At 51.4% G+C, this 22,819-nt stretch overlaps 1 protein-coding gene across 5 annotated transcripts in view; it reads right to left on the bottom strand.

Annotated features, from left to right (window-relative positions):
• The window catches only part of ADGRG1 (adhesion G protein-coupled receptor G1), a 38,182-nt gene extending 19,161 nt beyond the window's left edge, over positions 1–19,021 (bottom strand). The window contains exon 1 of one of the 5 annotated variants that reach the window (XM_030581578.1): positions 18,801–19,021. Coding sequence is in view for 1 of the 5 variants with exons in the window: in XM_030581574.1 (XP_030437434.1) it covers positions 4,943–4,997 (55 nt within the window). In the remaining 4 variants the exon portion in view is untranslated. The other 4 variants (XM_030581575.1, XM_030581577.1, XM_030581576.1 and 1 more) reach the window with 4 other exon arrangements.
• Positions 19,022–22,819: the final 3,798 nt, after the last annotated feature.

Consider the following 22,819-nt stretch of genomic DNA (forward strand, 5'->3'; position numbering starts at 1 on the left):
GTACAGAGACAGGCCCTGCCCACAATACTAGCTTGTCTGCACAATCTCTCTTGCCACGTTCCATTGTCTGCCTCCAGAATTAAACAGTCTGGTCAAAACTCTCCCTACCCCTCAAATGTCAACTCATTCCTTCCCCCACTCCTGCCTGCATGGGAAAGCTGGAGTATCCTTGTTACCTGCTCCATTCCCAGGATACCAGGCCATGCTTCCATGGTTACTCCTTTCCAGGTGCTGCTGCCGAGCTAGTGTAAAGCTCTGTGGCAAGACCATATCTGTATTTTTCTTTACTGTCGTTATGAACGTCTGGGGGTGATTCTGATCTAGCATATGCAGGTGTAAGTCAGTCAAAACTCCCTTGGAATCAGCTGAATTAAACTGGGGGAAAGCCACTGAAAGTGAAATTAGAATCAGACTCTCTGGATGAAATCTTGGCATCAGTGAAATTAATGAAAAAACCTCCCTTGAGTCAGAATTTTAAACCTCTGAGAATTCCCTGCTGTTGGGATGCAGCCGCTAGCTTTCCAAAGCCTGATTGCCAGCCCCTACGTGCTCCACCCTGCACAGAGCCCGTCAGCCCTCTGGCAGCCAGCATGGACCTGCTGTTACTCCTCCAAGCATGAGAGCCGCCTGCGCTCATGGGAACCAAGTCTTTGGGTTTTTAACCCCAGCATTCAGGCGCTGGTTTCTGTCTGAGCCAATTGTGTTGTGGCTGCAGTGTGTTAACAGGGATCCAGCATAAAGATAAGGGGGAATAAAGGGAAGAGTAACAGAGTTTGGTTAGGCCAGAGAGAAAACTCAGAGTAGGGAAGTCATGAGACATGTTCTCGGCCATCCCTTAGGGACTTCAGCGACAGACAGCTCAGCAGCTCCTGTTCTTGCTTGTGTGGTCAACTGCACAGCTCTTGCGGTTCTGTTCCCAATTTGAAAAAGATCTGAAGCATCCGGCTGCTGTGGGAACTGAAGCTGGAGGTTTCCAATGCAAACACAGATCAAGCTTAGTTTAAGAGCCCTGTCACAGCTGCTGTGCAAACAATGTGCCAGGGGCTGGTAGTATGCAGGGCTAGGAATGGTCTTCACAGCTTCAGATGCAAACAGAAGGTGTTAACAGTGCCACATGCCTCCTTTTCACCAACCCAACTACATCAATGGGCCAGCACTATTACCTTGAAAGCCAGAGTGGGTGCTTACTGCCTATATGCTACCTCCACCTCCAGGCTGCACAGCCCTGCGTGTTCATTTTTAGAGCAGTTTCATTGTCTGACCACACCAGAAAGTAGGGTATTGATCAGCACAGCAGAGCAAAGTGACTGGAGCCACTGTGCAGCTGCTGCTCAGAAACTCTGGCTTGCAGCGTGAGTTTCGCTTTGCCCAATGCTGTCTGCACCGTGTGGGCCAAGGAGCTGGCAGACACGCCAGGGAAAGAGACAACAGGGCTGCCCAACAGCTGCTCTGAAGTAGCGTCTGATGAGGGAATGCTGGCCTGCATGTCTCCTGGGGAAGTAGAAGGGGCCATGGGGAGGCAATAGCTTATCTGCTCCACTCTGAATTAATCCCATTTCCTTCTCTCCATTCCTCTCACATTCCCTCTTTCTTTCTGTGTCCCCTTTTCTCAATCTTCTCTGTCCTCCTCTCCTCTCACATCTTCCCTTCCAGCCTACTACCAATCTTCACTCCTTTCCATCAACTCTGCATCTCCAAACCCGATTCAGCCCTCTATCCTCTTTCAGCTTTGCTCTCTCACTAATAATCAGCCCATCCCTCTGTCTCCTTTCTCTCCATTTCCCTCTCCCTCCCTGGGTGATATACGTTTGCCTGTCCAGGTATGCGTACACTCTCAGAAAACCCCACAGTTGGGCTGGGCCAGCAGATGCAGGCTCATGGGGCTCAGGCTGTGGGCCTGTTTCATTGCTCGAGCCTCAGCTTCATTACCCTGCAGGGTGGGAGGATCCGAGCTCAGGCTCCAGCCCGAGCCTAGAATTCTACACAGTAATGAAGCAGCCCTGCAGCCGAGCCCTGTGGGTTTTTCTTTGCTGTGTATATATACCCACAGTCTTTCATCCTGTCTCCGTGGGTGGTCATTTACACCACGGCTCCCTAAATTGCTAAATTCTAGTGCAGACAGACTGGTTCAAGCAATGTGGGAAACGTGCATAATTTTCCCCAGTGCAGATGTGGCCTATGGTGGCTGGAAAATTAGTAAAATGATGACACAAGAGGCTGAAAGTTCAGAGGCCAGAAGTTTTAGTTAGGCAGTTTAAAAGGCTTTGTATTTGTTGAGGCCTATTTAATTCTAATGCCTAATTAACATTTGGGAGAAAGGAAGATTTTGCTAAAGATTCAACACCACCCTCCTCCTTTCCCTGAGAGTTGTTTATGAAGTCAATGGGAGTCTTGCAATTGGCTTCAGTGGGAGCAGAGTTAGGCCAGTTCTGTGGGCTTTTGAAAACCCGCCCCTTACATGGCCCCTCACTTGGCACAGCTTGCTCTCAGGCCCCCAGCCTCTTCATCTGTTTCGTTGCTCTTCTCTGTTCTCCAGCCCCACAGCTGCTTTCTTGCTAGGAGCCTGGTCAGTTCTACAACTGACTGCAGGTTTCCCTAGCACGCCATTCCCTGCCCCAGATACTTTCCTCACTGCTGTTTCTGCTCTCAGGAAATGCATTGAGCCAGGAGCCCTCACACGCTGCCCTCTCAGGGGTCACTGCAGCGGCCATGTATCAGGCATCATACCCTGAAGCTGGGGAGGGAGATGGCTAGAGTGCATGGTCACCATTTCCCCTTTCTCCACACACTGGTGCGCCCTGCGTCAGCTTTGTCCTGGCCTGTTTCTGAGGCATTTGTGCTCCTCACTGAGTGAAACCACGTTGAGAAAGGGAGCCAGGCTCACCCTCTCTCGAACTCAGGCTGTGCTGACACTGCTTTCCCATAAAGCTGTTTGTTGCAAGATCTCATGACTTGGTTCTGCCTCAGTGCAGGGAGCTGCACTTGAGAACCACTTAAGGTCCCTGCCTGCCCTTCATATCTATATTCTTTGCAAGGGAATCAGCTGTAGCCAGAGATGCATGATGTTATCCAGGAGTAGGGAGCTGTAGTGGGGTGGTCACCCTGCTCCAGCCCTGAAAGGGTTAAAAACCAGACCTTGGAGAGGGGTAGAAAGCCAATCAAAAAAGGTTGGGAGGCAGCCAATCAGGGCCAGGCTGGACCCTATAAAAGGGCTGCAGGGCCAGAAAGCAGGCAGTCTTTTTCCAGCTGTGGAGAGAGATGGCCCTAGCTGCCTGAATGAGAAAAAAGGTACTTTAGACAGCACAGCACAGCACAGTGCAGGGGAAGGGCAGGAGGCACTGGGGAAGCTCCAGCCCACAGGCAGAGGCCCTGCTGTCAGGGCCAGAGGAGGTCCTAGGACTGTGAAGAAGCAGCCAGGGGATGAAGAGACAGCAGGTCCAATCCCCTGGCCAATGATGAGTGGCCACTTCAGACTGCAGTTTGCCTCTGAGTGAAGGGACTAGATGAAGACTGGCAGTGGCTCACTAGGGTAAGGTGGTCTTAGAGGACTGGGGTTCCCCATGTAGGGGAGGACCCCAAGTGGGGGCACTGCTGTGGGGGAGTACCCAAGAGAGGGGGTACCACAGGCTGGGAGCGATGTGGGACCTGAACTACAGTGGAGGAGGAGGAAAGGAAGCAGGTACTGGTAGGGAGACACTGGCCAGCAGGAGGCGCTCCAAGGCTGGGATGAGCTAATTCCCAAGGTAACCAGCAGGAGGTGCCACGGCGGGAAGGGCATGCCATGTTACAGGAGCTCTTTCGTGATATGCTCAACCCTGACCCCCTGGCAGTGATATCTAGGAGACTTGGTTTCCTGGGTGATCCAGGACTTCCAGGCTCCGGCGCTTGGCTTTGTGAAGGGAGTGGCTGGTGACTACACAGAGCAGTTATGGTTTTGGGACTCATTGTCCTCTCTTTCCTCCTCTTGAGGGTGCAGATTACAGTTTGCTACAGATGCTAATTAGTGAGGTTGTGAGGTGTAAATAAGGATGGATAGGGCCCCAGCTGAGGGGAGGTAACCACCAAGTGGCCCTTGGTGTACGGCTGATACTTGGTATTTATATGTGGTTTGGACTCCAGTGGCTCGAGCTCTGCAGCAGGGCTCTGAGTGTAGTAGTTTGTAGCCACATCCCTGGCCTCAGTGAGCTGGTGATTTCTGGTCCCTGCTGGCATTGTGGCCTGGGTGTGAAGTGTGGGGAGGCTAGTGTTGAAGCACGCCCTGTCGTGGGCGAGATGTTCTGCAAGTCAACGCCCAGAAAATGAGCTGTGCCTCAGAGACCCGTCCATTTCAGAGCTTCTCTTCCCCTCCCTCCGAGGCCCTGTATTTCAGCAGAGATATGGGTGATCCCCTCCAAAGCCCACTGGGATGACTCCAGAATGGGGTGGGTGGGGGTGGGTGTGTACACACACAAGGCACTGCCAGGCTGTGCTCCAAGACAAAGCCACTTGAAGGCAGGGCCTGACATTAGCCCCTACATGGCAGCTCCTTGTCCTCTCTCCCTGCCAGAATGACAAGCAAAGGGCGGTGCTGGGATCTCCTGCCAGGTGGTGCCACCCATACAGGCTGAAGTGCAAAGGGCTGCCCTCAGCTCTGTATAATAAATAAAACCTTGAGAATTTGCACGCTGAGCTCTGCTGCTGCTGCCCCAAATGGAGATTCTCAGTGGGAAGCACAGGTCATGTTTAGTCCCTGGGAAGGGGTGTATTTCCCTTGAGTGTGTGCCTTCGCCACCCTAGTCCCCACTCCTTTTTTGTGGCACCAATCAAATCTGATTTACTGGGGACACAGGAGTTTACTTTTAGCTTTTCCTTGTTTCATGTACTGCATGCTAGGTCATATAAGGAGAGAGCTCCTCTCTTTCTTTTTAAACTAAGTTCACTCCTTATTTATGCAACTACTTACAGGGGTGCTCCAGGTTCACACTCTTCGCCCTGTGCGCACAGACTGACTCTTTCATGCCATCTCCAAACCCTTTTCTCCTGCCACCTGCACTCTGCTCACCTCTGCCAGATGACTGAAAAACCACCACTTGGGAATGGGTGGGAAATGGATCTTGTTCCTGGGCACAGGCAAGACAGTGGTGGACTTGGGCAGCTTTGCTTCCCCTGGGGAGCTTTTCCCATGCAGGCCCATAGAGTCACAAGACAGATGGGGAAGAATATGCCATGGTGTTTTTGGAGGCAGCCTACATCCTGCCAGCACTGGTCATCCTGAAATAGAGGAGCTGCAGGGAGGGGCAGCCAGACCTCTGGTGCTCTCATAGGAGGCGCTCACGCTGTGTTCCATACCCTAGGCTGGCCCATCTTTCTGGTTCCTCAGGGCCTTTTCTTCACAAGGAGACCTCCAGTCCCCATGCAGGCAGAGCCTGACTTCCCCTGCTTCACACTAAAGCCAGGTGACTACCAGCACGATAATCCAAGCTCTAGTGTGTGGTCAGTCAAGCCCAACTCTGCATTTTAGATTGGAGACCAGGAGACAGTTGCGCTGGGACAGGCCGATGGTGTATTGCCAGTGTGTGTGTCCAAGGCTGGCCGGTATTGATGTAGTTATATCGTAGCAGGACACCATGCAGCAGGATCCCAACTCTGGATGAGGGTATCGGGGGGGTTGGCTTCATCCAATGCTGTGTTCAGCTGGCTCTGCTGCCACCCTCTAGGAAACATGTCATTGGTTGGTTTAGGTTTTATCGACTTATCTACAAATGCTAATTACAGAAAATCTGACCGAAAGCATAATTCTTCACGGGGCAGATGGTATTTCCCTCCGTGAGGGCAGCGCAACACTTAGAAAAGTTTCTTGCTCTGAACAATGGCTGAGATGTAAAGCCCCCTGGGGAGGCAGATACAGGCCCCTGTAACACACTCTCAAGGGAATAACGAGACTCCCTGCTTCTGCACAGGGCCATTTGTCACCGCAGCAGCTGCTTGGTGCCAGCTCCCAGCAGGGGTCTTGGCCCATTGAGCCAATGCAGGGGACTGCACATTGTTACCCCTTTCTTCCCCTCATTCCTACTGGAGATGCAGAGTGACATCTCCGCACAGAGGGGGCGGTGCACTCTCTACCATGCATGCTGTGCTGGGGCTCTGAGGACTAAATCCAACCTGCTGGGCATCCTGAAATTGAATGGTTGCTGACACCAGTCTGTAGGGTGCCAAGGCTGCCCTGTCACATCAAAGGCTCGGGCATTGTGGGAACAGCTCTGGATTGGCAGCCCCCCGAATGCCTGGCTCATGGCTGCTGGGCTTGCAACCCCAGCTCCGCTTTCCAAAGAAATGGACTGGATGGCTCTCCTCTGCTTCTGCTCTCTTGTCCTCTGTGTCATATGTTTTCTCCTGGCTCAGTTCCTCACCTAGGGCAGAACCAGTGTTGCGCTTGCATTTCCTCTGTCCAGGGAAGGGTTTGGCCCTGCTCCATGGGGCTTCGGCTGGGTGCAGACATGCTAGGCATGGCAATGGCCTGGCCATCCCTCTCCCTGCCATCCCTCTCCTCTGTGAACCTTGAGGGGCTCTGTGTAAGGGGGGGGTCCTTGGGCCTGCCCGGCAGCTGTTTGGCACAAAGGGGCCCCGGGACAATGATGAATCAGGTCCAGAGGGTGCTGCTCACTCAGCAGCACCTCTCAGGCCACCTGGATGCTGACTTGCAGGGCTCCCCAAGAACAGATAGTGCTGGGCTTTTGTGGTGTGGCTCTGGGCTTCCGCACCAGGGAGAGCCCAGAGGGGACAGAGGCGCCAAGATTTTGCTTGCTTGTCTGGAGCATCGGCCTCTGAAACACAGCTGGGATCCCTCTGACCAGACTGTGCGGCCGCACAGCTCAGCGGGCTCTTTGGCATCATTCTGCACCTCGTGTAATTGCTCACGGCAACACAACAGGGCTCCAAAGGCTCCCAGGTCAGAATGGAGGCGATTCACACCTTCTTGCAAAGGTGTAAATGAGGACATGGTGTGCAGGACAACAGGGGACCAGGGCAGGCATGTGGAACAGCAGAGGAGAGGTGCAGAGCATCACAGGGTGGTGACAGCCCTCAGCTCAGAACCCAGGGGACAGCAACTAAAGCTGAAAACTGCCCCACGTGGTGGCTTATGAGTCATCCCCCAGCAGCTCTCTAGGGCTGTCAGGCAGCTGCTGCCTCAGTGCTGTGCTCTTCTCATATTGCTGCTGCTGTCCACAGCTGGCTGGCGCTGGGCTATCCTCCCCCCCAGCTCTGTAGGGCTAGGCTTTCCCCTCGCTGCTCTACAGGTCCTGGTCCATGACCCCTAGGCTCTATGGGAATACAAAATAATAGGCCTGGCTGCTGTCCTAGGACTGGGCTGTCCCCGAGCTCGCTGCTCCCCAGGGCTGGCTCGCCCCTCGCTGTGCCCTAGAGTTGTCTGGTGGTTGCTGCTCTCAGATGATGCATCCATGCTAGCAAGAATCAGGCCCAGCATCGCGCCCCACGCAGCTCCGCTGACAGCAGCAGTGGCGCAAAGCACTGCTAGAGACAGAGCTCAGGTGTCTTGCCAAGGCTCCAGTGTCTAAGCCCGGTGGGGTGTGAGGGAGGTTTGCCGCAGGCCTGAGTTTTGCTAGTGGAGATGAGTCTTAAGGTTGTCTGGCGGCTGCTGCCCCAGAGCCTGGCCCCCCTGTGCCAGGCTCTCCCTTTGGGTCAGTGTAGTCACAAGGCCTCTGCACAGGCTGGCATTAGCTAGACAGACATTAGTCAGATGGTGGGCTGTGTGGTCTTGCATGGAAACACCAGATCGTTAACATTCCCCTTGCCTCGGAGCCTTCCTGTTCTTAGAAACTCATTGCAGACGCCCAGCGTCTAATCAGCCTGAGATCTGACAACCTGTCCGAGCCTGCCACTATCTCCCGGGGCCAGGCAGATCCTTCCTCCCCACAGGCTCTGCAAGGCCAAACTGGGGATTTTCTGTATCCTTGTATCCTGAGACGCCAACCCGCAGCCTCTTCCTCCTCCCTGGCAGCACAAACAGCCTTATCTCCTCCAGGCTGCAGCTAGAAATGCGCCTTGTGGTATATTTAGAACCCACCTCAAGGCCTGCTATTCCATTACTTCAATGGGCTGGACTGAGAACAATAGCGCATAAAAGTTCCTGCTTAGTCACAGAGTACAGATGGGTCTCAAGGGCATTAAATAACCAAAGGGGATGCAGGGTCGGATGGAGCACCTCCCTCCCTGCCTTCCTGCCCCCAACGGCAAAAACCCTGCACTGCACAAGCAGCCATGTAACGGGCTGGGATCCTGGGGTCAGGCGGAGGCAGATGTCACTTGTGCAAGGCTCATGAGTCTGTCCCCTAACTCACACCGAGAGACATCCAGCCCAGAGTCTCTGCCCCACCCTGAGCCCACTTTGGCCCTCAATATACAGCCTTTTGCATGGGGTACCTGAAATCAGTATGGAGTATGGGACTACTCAGCATGAGGAACGGTCCTAGATGGCTGCAGCAAATGCAGGGTGCCAGCTACCAGAAACAAAGTGGGCCTGATTCTGACCTCACTAACACCAGTATAAATCAGGAGTAAGAATAGGAGTCAGTCTCATGGGTATAAAACTGGTGTCACTGAAATTGGACTTACACCCAAGAGCTGGGCACATAGTGGTTAGCAGGATGTTGGCAACCATGTTACCAGCTCTCGCGATTTTTATCGCAAGTCTTGTGATACTAAGTAATTTTCTTAAAGCCCCAGCTCCTGGAGTAAGGCTGACTACATGAGACTACATAGAATGTGAACTACATAGAAGTGTTGTGCCCTGGTGGTGATGGAGAAAAGCTCAGAAACATGAATGCAAAAGGCTCAAAAACTGGGATGCATATAAAAAGAATGCAGCTTTTTAAAAAAAATCTCATGCTGCTTAAATGCTTGGGGTTAGCGATGCTGTTGAAAGGTGTGTTTCACTTGCTATTTGATTTTTTTCCTTATGGAGAAGGATGGTCTTATATCTTAAGTGCATGACTGGTAGTGAGAAGACCTAGGTTCTGTTCCCTACTTTGTCTGCTCCGTAACATTTTGAAAAATATGCCAATGTTCTTTGCCTCAATTTCCCTATCTGTAAAATGGAGATAATATCTGCTGACCTGCCCCATAACGGGGCTGGGGAGCTATATTCACTTGAGTTCGAAGCCCTCAGAGCTTGGCTTACCCTGTAAAAGAGAGAGAGGCAAGTCCTGCTATTGCTTCCTCTTGTCTGAGATACTACACGCTAGTAGAGCTGATCAGAGTTTCTTTACTGATTTCGCTTACTGAATTTTTGCCTTTGCGAAGTGTTTTTGCCTCTCATTTTAAGAGCTAGTTGGGATGTGCAAACAACTCAAAAACATCCCTGATGAACAAATAGCAGCTCGCACATTATTCATAATGTTGGCATTTGAGTTGCAGAATGGGCCGTCTGAGTTGCAACTGGGCTGAATACACAATCATTCATCTGAATCATACAGAACGGTTTTGAAGCATTGTGTATTTGCCATCACTAAATGATTTGAATACAGCTGAGCTGAATGGAAACTCTAAGACTTGCCAAACATTTTTCCAGTCTTCAGCCAGCTCTATCTTTTATTAAATACCCAATATCACTAATAATGGCTTCAAAGAAACATCAAGCGTGATGCATTATGGGTAATGGTATACAAACTGAACCTATCAGGCCTACAGTCTGATTTTTACTGAAAAAGGAAAAAAGAATAGACATGACTGCACAGGAGGCTGAACTCTCATTATAGTCAATGCAAAGACTCCCTCTGACTTTGCTGGGAGCTGGCTCAAGCCACTAAATTAGCTGACTCGGAATGAGAAAGCAGGGTGAGGAAATAACTGACTGCTAACCTCACCTTGTGAGCTGTGGACAGTGGAAGAGGGAAGTATAGGTGCAGACAGTTATCAGCATTTGTAGTTTTCAGGAAAATTACTTGGTAAAAGCCATTGTCTGTGTGCTGAAGGTTTAGACTGCTCATTTCCTAAAATGTTCTAGCTGGGTTGGCTAAAAATGCGATGCTGGTTGCACCCGCTTTGCAGCATTTTGCTCAATGAACTGGAAAGGCTATAGCTTCTGCAAGAGCTAAAAATGGACTGTAAAGGAGATGGGCTCGTGGCCACCCATTCTCAAGCTTTCTGGACCGATTGCTATTTCAGATGAGTGATCCTGTGGCTTGCAGGAGGTTAGGTTAAGGCAATAGACTAGGGTCTAGTTCCTAGCTCTGTCACAAGCTCCCTATATAACCACAGGCAAGTCCCTTGATTTCTCTGAGCTTCATGATTCCCCATCTGTAAAATGGGGATGATTGTACGGCCGCCCTCGGTTGGTCTCAGATTGTATGCTCTTTGGGCTGGAGCTACCTCCTACTGTGTGTATGTACAGGGCCTGGCACCCTGGGGTGCTGGGCTCTAAGCTCTCCCACAATAATATAGTATTGCTAATTAATTGTCAGGGTTTAACATCATCCTGTGGTGACGTTGCCTCACTAGATACTCAATAGGCAGTACATAGTAGTTGGGAAAGCCTGGACAACCTACTTACTCCATCTTTGACTTTTCCATCTTCTCATTCATGAAGTGTGTTTTTTCTCTGAGCCAGAGCAGGAAGTTGCTCCCTGCAGATACGCAGGGCTTGCTGTGTGGTTTGGAAGCACATTTGTATCTTCTTCTCAGAGTTGCAAAACAAATAATAATAGCGCCTCACCCCATATGCTTAGTACACAAGCAAGCTGCATGTCTGTGATGCTGTGGCCACATGAACAGATAAGAGTTTAACAGACAGCAGCAGAAACATTTTCAGCACTGCAGGATCTGGAGCTGAATGTTGGATTCAGCAGTGGCCATGGCCAAGATGTTGCTAAGATACTAAAGAGGAAGTATCAATCACATTGGTGCATATTTCTATTGGGCCTGGGGAGCTGACCCACTGGTACATCTCCCCACTGGACACTGCCTTACCCATGGCTCTGAAGTTGGGTAGCTGGAAATAATGTCACAAGGCCGACCAGTCAGTGGCTTGCAATGATCACCGCACTGTCCTGGTTGCCTTTTGCAATCCTATTTCTGAGAACCATCCACTGAGGTTAGGGGCTGCACAAGCATCGTCAGTGCCTCAATGTCCCTCGCCTTTGGCTTCCTACACACCAAATGCAGAGCTGTCCCGCTGAGTTCAGCTTGCTTCAATGTACCATAGCACTCAGCCTGATGTCTACTCTCCTGCTATCTTTTCAGTATTGAACAACAGGATTAGACTGTCCATGGTCTAACCAGCAGGGCAGAGAGAGAACCAAGAGGCATGCTTGTGACAAATACTGTAGCATTAAAGGGACTAGAAGGTGACCAGTCCTCACTTTAGGAGACTTACATGGAAAACCCAGGTGCTGTAGGTAGCAGTGCTGAGAGGGCACCCTACTCTCACAGTCAGTGTTGAAACGAGACCATAATATAGCATTGGAGGCAGATGCTGTCTTCATCTGGGTCACTCATGGTTGTGAAAGATACCATGATGCTTTGCCTTGGTGGATTGTCCACATTCCAGCTCGTGTCTTCTCTCTACCTAAAATTCTCCTGTGATTTCAGTGGGTTACAATACTCTTCCACCTATCCTAGACAGACATGAAGTGCTGATGCATGCATGATGATGGTAAACCAGGTGCCAACTCTTGCCAAGGCTGTAGGTTTCAGCTAGGGTGACCAGATATTCTGATTTTATAGGAACAGTCCTGATTTTTGGGTCTTTTTCTCACATAGGCACTTATTACCCCCAACCTACAATTTTTGACACTTGCTATCTGGTCAGCCTAGTTTCATCTGAGCACTTACAAATTCATAGCTGGAAACCAGACTGGCTCACCTGTATGTTAGTATTGTTCAAGGTAGGCATTAGATTTGTAAAGATGAGTCTAAACATTAAACACAATAAATTGTAGCATGTATTAAACTTACCTGTAATGTCTGTGTCCCGTGCTATACGGTAATATGTAGTTTTTGCTTTATAATTGTAAAAGTGCCTGGTCTGAACTCATGAACCTAGGCAAGAAGAGTGGGTCCCCCCGCCCCTCAAGAACAACCATCAAGACTAAATGGTTCCATTGTAGGACAAACACTTTGTTGATTGCTTCATCCACCCATGAAGAAGTTAGGTGCTGGAGCTCTCATCCCATTGGTTTGAGCTTCAGGGGAAGGGAATATAGAGAAGCTCATAAGAAGAAACTTCTCTCTTTGAGGTCTGTAACTCTCATAGGGCTGAAGCTAGGAAACAAAAGCAGAGATTCCCCAGGGTCGACCTGGGTTAGCCCTATAAGACATTCAGTGGACAGATGACTACATCTCTGCCATCTTTTGGAACCACAGACTATAGCTCACCTCTGCTTATATGCTGCCTGCTCTAACCTGTAAATAACTCATTTCTTTTTCCTAGTTAGTTTACTATAGACTTGGCTACTGGCATTGTCTTCAGTGTGAAATGTAAGGTACAAACTGATCTGGGGTCTCTTGGGACTGGGAGCAATGTGAAAATTTTGTGACTTTTGAGTAAGTGACCGTTTATCACACAGTCCAGCTTGCCTGGATGGCAAAGACAGACTGCAGTGCCCAAGGGGACTGTCTGATTCCATGGCCTGACTGTTACAGTGATCTAGGTGGTCATATTGGTTACTGGGGTGGTGATATCTAATTATAGAACATATCACCAGTTTGTGGTGTCAGACCTGAGGTTGGCACTCACGGCATTAACCATGCCAGACAGCGTGACAGCTGCTACCCTCCTCTCTAATGGCGCATTTCCATAGGGGGATGCGGTGGGACGGCAGGATGGGGTAAAGTGCTCCAGACACGCACGCATGTGCACTCGATGTTTTCCTACACACACATGGACTGTAATCACTTTGTTGGCTGCTTTGGGATCTCCAGATACAAGGTGCAAGATAAATGCCAGTCGCTGAGTGTTATAACAGCTGTGGAGTGACATTCACCTATGGGTGCCAGTGAACATGTGGGAAAGAGCAAAAAAGACAGAGGTTCTGGATGGTACAGTGGCTAGTGCTGGGAGTCCGGAGATCTGGGATCTATTCCCAGCTTGGTCATTGACTTGTTGGGTGCTGTTCAGCAAAACACATTAATCTCTCTATGCCTCAGATACCGTCATGTATAAGACAGGGATAATATAAAGAGCTTTGAGATCTTGGGAGAAGAGATGCTAAGTATTAGCATCACGCCCCCAGATCCCTGCAGACAATCCCTCTGCAAGTGCCTACATAGGTCAACTATTTAGAAGCGTGAAACTCATTATGAAACAAGCCCTACTCTCCTCTTTGTCTGTGCTGACTCCTGGCTGGGCCTCTCTTCCCCACACCCCTCCTGCTAGGCTTAAGACACATTATTCTGATCCTGAGTGTCATAGGTGTGGCAAACACAGGGCAATGTCATTCGAGTCTCTGCCTCCTCCTCATAAAAAGGGCCTGATCCTGCTTTCAGTTGAATGCATGTCAATCAAGGAAAATGCCATGGAGGTCCATGGCGTAACACAGGGGTAAAAGTAGGGTATGGGAATGCAGAATCAGAGCCAAAGATTTGTCTGTGACTTTGGAAAGTCCTGAAAAAGCTGGCAGCATTGTGTGCAAAGACAGACCTTGGAAATGTTCCTGGGCTGAGTATAAAGCACAGTGAGGCTGCTTTAGACTCCTTTGTAGTCTGATCACGGCTGCCTGAATGTTTGTGGCATTTCAATGAATGCAGAATTCCTAGGGGATGGCATAAACTCATGTGACACCCAAGCGCAATTGGCAATCTGCCAAGTCCCACAGAGCGGAGCTTGGAGTGAGTCACACAACCTGGGGCCATGCATCAGACCTCACAAGAGCCTTTGTGCTCTCCCCTGGAAAGGGAAAGGCAGCGCTGGGCATACATTCTTGGGATTTCATTGAGGAGTGGGGGATTGGTTGTCCCTTGGGATCCATAACAGGTGAGGCTGAGTGTCTGTCACACTATGGCTTCAGTGACAAAACCTAGGCCACTTAGGGATTTTTTCCAATGAGTCATGGGCCCTGATCCTCAGCCTGGGACCCAGGGACAGATTCCCGGCAATATATAGACGTAGGAACTATGCTACAAGAGCCAGGGAAAAAATTCACCCTTACCTGCACCCCCTGCAAGTCCACCCCCGAGTGCCCCACTCACAGACCAGTGCACCTCCATCCTGACCTGAGGCAGCAGGAGGGAACATGTCCTTAGCACATCCCCTGTGAAGACTCTGGGCTATTTGGGACTACAGAACCACCCACGGGAGCCTGCTGTGGATTGGAGCACCCCCATTGGTATTCTAGTTTATCCTGGAAGGCCATTTAAGTCCCTGAAGTAGCCCCAAATCCTGAGGTCGCCGAAGTGTCTTAGCTACATCCCCAAGCTCCACAGGGCTTCACCTTCTGTGCACACAATCTCAACTCTGATGTGTACAGTGCTCATTGGGGTGGGGGCAAAGATGGCTTGAGATAGCCCCTGATCCTGGGCTGCCTTGCCTGTATGCTGCTCCAGTCCCTACCATCAATCAGAGCAGTCTCATGCCTGCTGTTGCTTACACTGGCTGCAGTGCTAGTGACTCTAAGGGCCTGTTATGGAAGCTGGGGACAGGTGGGGTCTACGACCCAGCCACACTCCCTATGCCAACAGCCAGGAATGGGTGTGGCAGAGGAGTTGCTATGCTGGCTCTGTGGGATCCCCCTCCAATGGGGTGATCTTCCCCTGACCGGCTTTCTGGCTGCCTTGTGCCAAGGGAATGACTCCTTGGGCTGTGTTAGTGCTTTGCAGGGCCGGCGCTTCCATTTAGGCGACCGCATTTCCTGCCCTCAGGGGTAATTCGGCGGCGGGGGGGGGGGTTCCTTCCGCGCTCCAGGTCTTCGGCGGCATTTGGCGGTGGGGGGGGTCCTTCCGCACTCCGGTCTTTGGCGACAATTCTGCGGCGGGTCCTTCACTCACTCCGGGACCCGCCCCTGAAGTGCCCCGAAGACTGGGAGCACGGAAGGCCCCCCCCCACTGAATTGCCACCGACTGCGAGCGTGGAAGGATCCCTGCCTAGGGCGCCAAAAACCCTGGCGCTGCTCCTGCTGTTTTGTCACCTGCACACTTCACCAGCCTCCTCCACAAATGTCTTGTACTCTGTCTCAGCACGAGTCCTGGGCAGTACAGCAGGGGGGTCGTGAATGGTCATGACTTATTTGTTAACTGTTAAACAGTCGTAAGCCTGTCTAAAATAAAGGGTTTGTATTTGGCTTTCCCCATCATGTCCCATGACACACAACCTAGCATTCATTCCAGCACTGTGTGTCATGACTTTCCCGTTCTCACTGTCATGCCTTTTGCACTCTTTCCCTCCACCAAACCATGGTTTTAAGATGCCAGCCTCAAAAAGGGGATTGCAGAGCCTTTCATCTACATTGGTGCCGTTTAACAGCTGCTTTGGAGCTGCTGGGTCTTGGTCTGGTTACACATAAGCAGGTGTCCATATGATGAAATCACCACCCATACCGGCACCAATTAGTTTCCTTGGTTGTCTCAACAGAACAGCCAAGGACTAAATGGGCCACAGAGTCTGAGCTCCTATCCCACTCTTAGGTTGGACTCAGTAGTCCTGTAGCAGCCCCCTTGGCTGTTTCACTGAGAGGGACAGCTGCTAGCACACAGCTAGGAAAACTGCCTCCATCAAAAACATATCTGTGCTGCTGCAAGGTTTGGGAACTGCACTCACCCATACACCACTATGGCTTTAAAGCACTAGCAGAGATCCCTTTTCTCACCATTACTGCTGCTGTTTACAAACTTGTTGCTTTCCAATTTCCTCCCTCCCCACCCTTTGCCCACTCCGCTCTCTCCAAGTCACTGGATTAAGATTTGGACGGCAATCAAATATGTAACATTTATCATGGCCTGATTTGTGCGAGTGCTACAGATCAGAGCTGCATAGACAGTGCAAGGCATAAAGTATCAGCACAAAATTCCCACCCAGCACGCTTTCCCAAGCAATCTAAATCAGCCAGGCAGGTGTTCCAGCTCCCATCTCAGAGTGTTCTGTCCCCTCCCCGATCTGGGGGGCTACAGAAACGCAGGTGGCTCTCAGTGCATTAAAGATGTTTCTAGCACAGCACTGTGTGTACAGGACAGGAAATACACAAATTCCAGTTATTAGAGAGACAAGGTGGGTAAGGTGATATCTTTTATTGGACCATCTTCTAGTGGCGAAAGAGACAGGCTTTCGAGCTTACACAGAGCTCTTCTTCAGCTCTCTTTCACCAACAGAAGTTGGTCCAATAAAAGATATTACCTCATCCACCTTGTGTCTCTAATATCCTGGGATCAACACAGCTACAACAGTGCAAACTCCAGCTATGTCCCTTAAAGGCAGAGATTTGGAGCAGAGATCTATCCCTAGCGGTCATTGCAGGAACCTCTCAGAGGATTCTAACTGGTCTCTCGTGGCTTCTGCTGGAAGATCAGCAACCAGCAGCAGATCAATGCACTTGTTGCTCTGGACAAATCCTAACTGCTAGCTGAAAACAGCAGGTGCCAGCTGGCATGATCTGAAATCCACACTTGGGAGAACAAGGGTTCTCTGGGGTGTCCGCGGTTCCGCAAGGGAAGGCTGGGTAGACCTCACTTGAGGTAGTACTAGGAGGGGCAGATGCACTAATCCTTGTTAAAATGCAGGGGTGGGTGAGACAAAACGTTCAGTGAATCCTCAGTGTTCAGATCTCTTCAGGGCTGGCACCGCAGGCAGTTCAACATGGTCCAACACCACAAGACTACGTCTGCTGAGGTGAACCGGCTATAGGGTCATAGGGACAAGAGATGGAACGGCCCCTGGCAAGGGAAAAGACTGAGTTGCTGGGACTAGGCCAGTGGTTTAAGATTTCCAAAGGAGTCCACACCTCCACTCAAAACTTTTTAGGGGCTGCAAAAAAAAGGTTGAAAAACACTGCACTAGCCTCTGCAGTCAGACCATGTACAGCTGGATCAGCTGATAAAGTCATTGCCAAGCCCTAGCTGGAATGAAGCTACTGCCTAATGCTCCTTCACAGCCCCCGGGCCGGGCTTATCCATACCTGCCTGCCTTTGTGGTCAGACCATTAGAGCTCTCCAACAGTTGCTCACATAGCTGAGCCCTACCCTGCTGCTGTGAGAAGTTTTTCGAGGCTCCTTTAGCTCAGCTGTGTTGAGCAGCTGTAGGTGTGGGGGGCAGCTAGAGGATTTGCTGTTTAATGGCAATGGAATTCATCCCACCCTTAGTTGGGGGACTCCCTAGACCCTAGGGCTGGCTAGACAAATCCAGCAGGCATGAGGAATAGATATAAATGGGAAACACACATTCAATCACTCTCACACCAAACTGTCCTTGCATCCTAACCTGAGCCGCTTATAGCACATTGTAATATACCCTGGGGCTGGCAAAGTTCTGGATTTTTTCATACAAACCCCCAAAGAAAGTTACCCCCCAGCTTGAACCCCTTATCCTCTAGCTCCTGCTGACTGGAAAAGCAGAGCACACAGTCTTTACTCTAGCTAGTGTGTAAAGATAAGGGTGTGGACATTGCAGCTCCAGAGAAACTCAGGCTAGCCCAGGGAGCTCAGACAAAGGAGGATAGCGGGAGCTTGGATGCCGGCAGCTAGCCTAAGCCAGGCATGCTCCCAAGGACAGTGTAGACATACCCAGCGAAGACTCCTCTGTGATCTCTGGAGTTGCTCACCAGCAGCTTGCCAGTCCCAGAGCCATCAAAACATTCTGACCAAAACCCCACTCCAAGCTTCCTCATTAGCAAGAAACTGAAAAACACCCATACAACCACATAGCCAGGTGTGCCTTAAAACTCACCTCCTTCCAGAGGGATCAAAGACACACCTGGCCCCAGCCTGTTCGTTTTACATGAGTAGCCCCATTTGGCCCCCATGCGTAAGGTACCAAGACTTGGCCCAACGTCAGCTGATGCTGTTCATTTGTTCCTGGGGGTGACAGGAGCTGCTCTGCTGAGAACAGATACCAGCTGAGTCCAGTGGGCTCTGTTCAGAGTTGAAACCCAATGACCCTGCACTCAGCCCTACAGGGGGACGAAATTCCCATCTTTCCTAGTTTCGCAGCAGCGCGGCTTAAATAAGTGGGACCCTTCAGCCCCCTTCCCTGCCAGCCCCGTCACCAGGGAGTCCTGCAGGCGGCTGAGCCCACTGGCCACAGATCTTCAGCTGGCGGCTGAAATCACGGGGAGGGCAGCGGTTCCCCAGGCGGGCACCTGGGCATTTCCAGGGCAATGCCCTCGCCAAGCGCTGCCCACCTCTGCCGGGCAGGCACGCGCCTGCGGCCACACCCGCCTCTTGCTAAGGGATCCGCCAGCCCCGCCTCGCCCCAGGTGAGCGGCGCAGCCCCACACAGCCCGGGGGGGAGCCCGGCACGTTCACACGGAGAGTCCCGGGGATTGGCGCTTTGATCGCTGCCACCCCCCCCGCTGTAACACAGGGGCTCCAGCCCCCCTGGCGGCAGAGCCGGTACCTGTGCTCCGGCGAGGGGCGCTGCGGCCGGCCGGCCGGCGGTGGGAGCTCTCCGGTCAGGCGAGCGAGGCCGGGCCCTGAGGTACCGCGTTAGGCGCCCGGCCGGGGGAGGAAGCAGCCTGCAGCCCCCGCGGGGAGCCTGGCGCTGGGGCTGCACCGAGGGCGCCGCGCCCCTGAGGGGGGGTTTCCCGCCCGGCTCGGCGCCGCTTCAGCTCCGCGCGCTCCCGCTTCTCGCCCTGCGGCAGCTCGGAGCGTCTGGGCTTCACCTGCGCTGTCCTGCGAGCCGCCCCGGAGTGCGAGTCTCCCCCGCCCCGCACAGCGCGGGCGCCGGGCGGGGCTTGGAGGGGCCAAAGGCGGCGGGGAAATACGCGCCCCGACTTCCACAAGGGGCCAAAACTCCCGTGTCAGAACAAGCCAGCCCCTGAGAACCCCAACAGCCGCAGGCCAAGCACGAGCCAGCGAGCAGCTCACCACCAAAGAAGCCGCACACAAGCCCAGTTTCTGCGGTTTATTTCACAGGGTTGGCATGTCTGAAGGACAGCCGGGGCGGGCTGGTTGCCTGCCACCCTGAGCCCTCACAGCTCCCACCGCACACACAAAGGCACTCTGGCACAGACACACACACAGGCACCCTCCTACACACACGAAGTGGGTATTCACCCACGAAAGCTCATGCTCCAATAGGTTTGTTAGGCTATAAGGTGCCACAGGACTCTTTGCTGCCTACACACACACACACAGGCACCCTCAGCTGACCCTACACACAGACACACAACTGGCACCCTTACACCCCTACACACACACATAGAGACATCCTCAGACCCCCCCACACACACACACAGAGGCACCCCTACACATGCACACACCTTACACCGTCCCCCACACACAGGCACTTCAAAGCCCTACTCATATGCCAGAGAGAGACTGATGGTGTCTCATTTCTCTCCCCAGTATTCACCGTCCCCTGAGGTTTAATGCACTAGTGTTTAATGCACTGCATATCATTACTGAAATGGATGGCTTGATAACTGCACTCTGGTGTGAGGCCCGGGAAGGAGAGGACAGCTCTGTTAACAAGTCAATGAGAAGTATAGAAAGGATGGGAATTAATATGCAAATTACTGATATTATTACAGATTGATTGGCTCTTGTCTAGCTTCCCACCTGCCTCAGATAAGCAATAGCTAGAACAAAATAGAAAATCCACAGTGTCCTTATTGGCCTTGTCCACGCCAAGGTCCTTCTGGTGTTAAAACATAGCTCCTTTGGCTGGGGATCATCCACTTTTAAGGCTATTTGGTGTATGTCTGCACTGCAATGTCAGCCCAGGGTTAGCAGAACTTGAATTAATAGACCCTGGGTTTGTTAACCTAGAGCTTGAGCGTCTACGCTCATTTGTAACCACAGGTTAGGAACTGTTGAATCCTGGGGCTCCAGTGTCTATATATGCAGGCCCAAGTCCAGTCACCCATATGCCAGGCTTCCTCGTTTCCTCCCCAGATGTGGCCCTTTGTGGTGCAGTGAAGGAAAACTCAACTGTCCAGAGGGCAAAGAAAGTCGGCCTGTGGGATCATGGGATACTTTTGGCAGACTTCCAGTCCAGTAGGGCTGCGTCTACGTTGCAAAGCAATAGGGCTTGAACCCTTGGTCCCAGCTTCACTCAGGCTCAGAGCCTCCACCCACATGGGGCCTGCAGGTCCTGGGTCCAAGCACTGGGGTTGCATGATTTGTGTGTAGACTAAAGGGGGGTGAGGCTTGAGCCTGAGTTCAAACCCTGAGTTTGGTCCTCTGTAAACTGTGTTATAACCAAGTTGAAAGACACTCCCCCTTCTCCTCGACCCCGGCTGTAGCCTGGGCTTGTACATCCTGGAGAAGGGACTGTATTGTAGCTCTCCAGCACCTTTGGGCCTGCCACATGGAGCAGCATGGAGGATTTTCCCCTTTCCCTACTAGTGCCAGGCCACTTGACTCCATGTCAGAATATGTCAGCTGCCAGCCCCAGTTCTCTGCTGGGTTCCTGTCCAGACTGAGCTATTCAGGCTTCATCTGCCTCATTTTTGTCCAACATTCTGTGTTCTTCTGGCACTACATAACACAGGTGTGATGCACAGGAGCTGTGGGAAGAGACTTAACTTCATTTCCTGTCATAGGGCAGAGGCCAGTAGCCACCGACTTTAGTGGTTACTGTACGTTCACCCACTCTCTTGGAAAGAGAGAGAAGAGAAAAAAGTTAGGTGTGTGGGAAGACAGGGTGGATGAGATCATATCTTTTATTGGACCAGGGAGGCAGAGAGAGAGGTATGATTAGCTATTTAACTGTCTGAGTTAACCATGGCCCCAGCCAACCCTTAGCTAACGTGGTGGTTTTGCTAAAATAGCTGTATGGGGCTGCTGGCTGAGCAGCTCTTTCTTCCGCAAGTGCTTGTTCACATACACATTCCACCGTTGCTGTGTGCATGCCTAGTGCACTTGGCCAGAGACTCTTCACCAGCAGTACCTGTCTGGCTAGCGCATGCACCCTAATGTCTTTGTGCCCACCCCCTCTGTCGGAGCTGGCAGCAAAGCTTGCTTTTCCTTGCTTATCAGCAGTTTCTCCTTGTGTAAATAGTAGTTAGCATAGTCGTTAGTCTGTGTTGTATAATGTTTCCTTTGTTCTCCTCTATAGGAAATCCTTGTGGATACTCTGGTACCAGCTTAGTCATGCATAAGTCTCCAGGTTTTAAAAACTGCCCCTCTTGCCAGGCATTCATGCCTGTTAATGACAGGCATACAAGATGCTTCCTCTGTCAAGCTGTGAGTTTGGTGTGGTGCTCATGGTAATCGTGAATTTGAATAGAACCCATAACCCCTACAGTGGCGACGCCTCTCCCTCTGGGCATTGTGATCTGGCCCACATGGTCACAGCATCACTCAGGTTTTGTGCATCTGCCCTGCTGTAGATGGAGGGGTGGATGTGTCAAACCCAGCATGCTAGGTCTCAATGCCAAACAAATCTGGTCGTCCACCCCCATCTCTGCCCACAGAGGGATGGATTTGCCAGCGCAGAGTGGCACTGCAACCACGTGGGCCAGCTTTCAACACGTGGAGTGGGGACCCAGGCCCAGCTCCGTGGGACAGGGCAGCTGCTGCGGCATGGGCTCACTATCCAACCCTTCCTTCTTTTGCCACACCTCTGCCATTAAATGTATTACAATTTTCTGTGAATAAAAAGTGTGGCCTTACTCATCTGTTTAGGTGAAGGGCATGGTAGGGACAAATGCAGTGTTCATGAGTCCTTCTCAAGGGTATGTCTTCACTGCAATCAGAGGTGGGAGTGCAGCAGATGGAGCATTGATCTAATTAGTTAACAAATAGCACAAGTAAAGCCCCAGCAAGTTGGGCAGCAGCATGGGCTGTATAACCCAGCCCAGGACCCTGGCTACGTACGTGAGTAGCTAGCCCCCAAGAGGAGGCAAGGTGAGCCTCAACAGCACCATAGTTATTCCTCCATTCAGCCTGACTCCTCCAGAAAGTGGCACAAATTTCCATGAAGAAAGTCTTCCGCTTTGGCATGAACATGTTCGACCCATCAGTCTCAAGGCGGCCAGTGTGACTGCTGCACACCAATTATTCTGGATTTTCCCAACTCATCCCCTCCCTTTGGGAACTTGTTGTACCACGTCCCTGCTGCCTGCAACTCCATAACCACTGATCAGCGGGTTCTAGAGACTATGGAACAGGGATACACCATCCAATTCTTGCCCTACACACAGCATCCTCTCCTTTCCCTATTCACAAAATTGTACTGCTTCAGGAGCTGCAGTTTCTTCTAGCTCTTGGAGTAACAGGAGTGGGGGTCCGTTTATATCATATGGAAGTGAATTCTACTCCTGATATTTTCACCCCAAATGAGAGGGGGTTGTGGCTATCCTAGACTTAAGGAAATTGAACATCTTCACCAATAAGCAAAAATTCAGGTTGGTGTCCCCTGCCTCCTTTTTCCCATCCTTAGATCCCAACGATTGGCACATTGACCAACAGGATTCCTATTTTGATGCAGTTATCCACCCAAGCCACAGAAAAGTACTTAAGGTTTTTAGTATGGGTCCACCCCTACCTCTCATCAGTCCCACAAAGTCTTACAAAGTGCATGGTAGAGGTAGCAGCACATCTCAGATGACTCAGGTATTTCCACCTCTGGACAACTGATTGATTTGTGGTCGCATCAAGTGATGAACAGCATCCACCAGAGCCAGTCTCTGTTTGCACAGATGCGTCTGAAAATAAACAAGGACAAACTGATACT

Source organism: Gopherus evgoodei, chromosome 12 (assembly GCF_007399415.2).
Source record: "Gopherus evgoodei ecotype Sinaloan lineage chromosome 12, rGopEvg1_v1.p, whole genome shotgun sequence".
Taxonomy (NCBI): domain Eukaryota; kingdom Metazoa; phylum Chordata; order Testudines; family Testudinidae; genus Gopherus; species Gopherus evgoodei.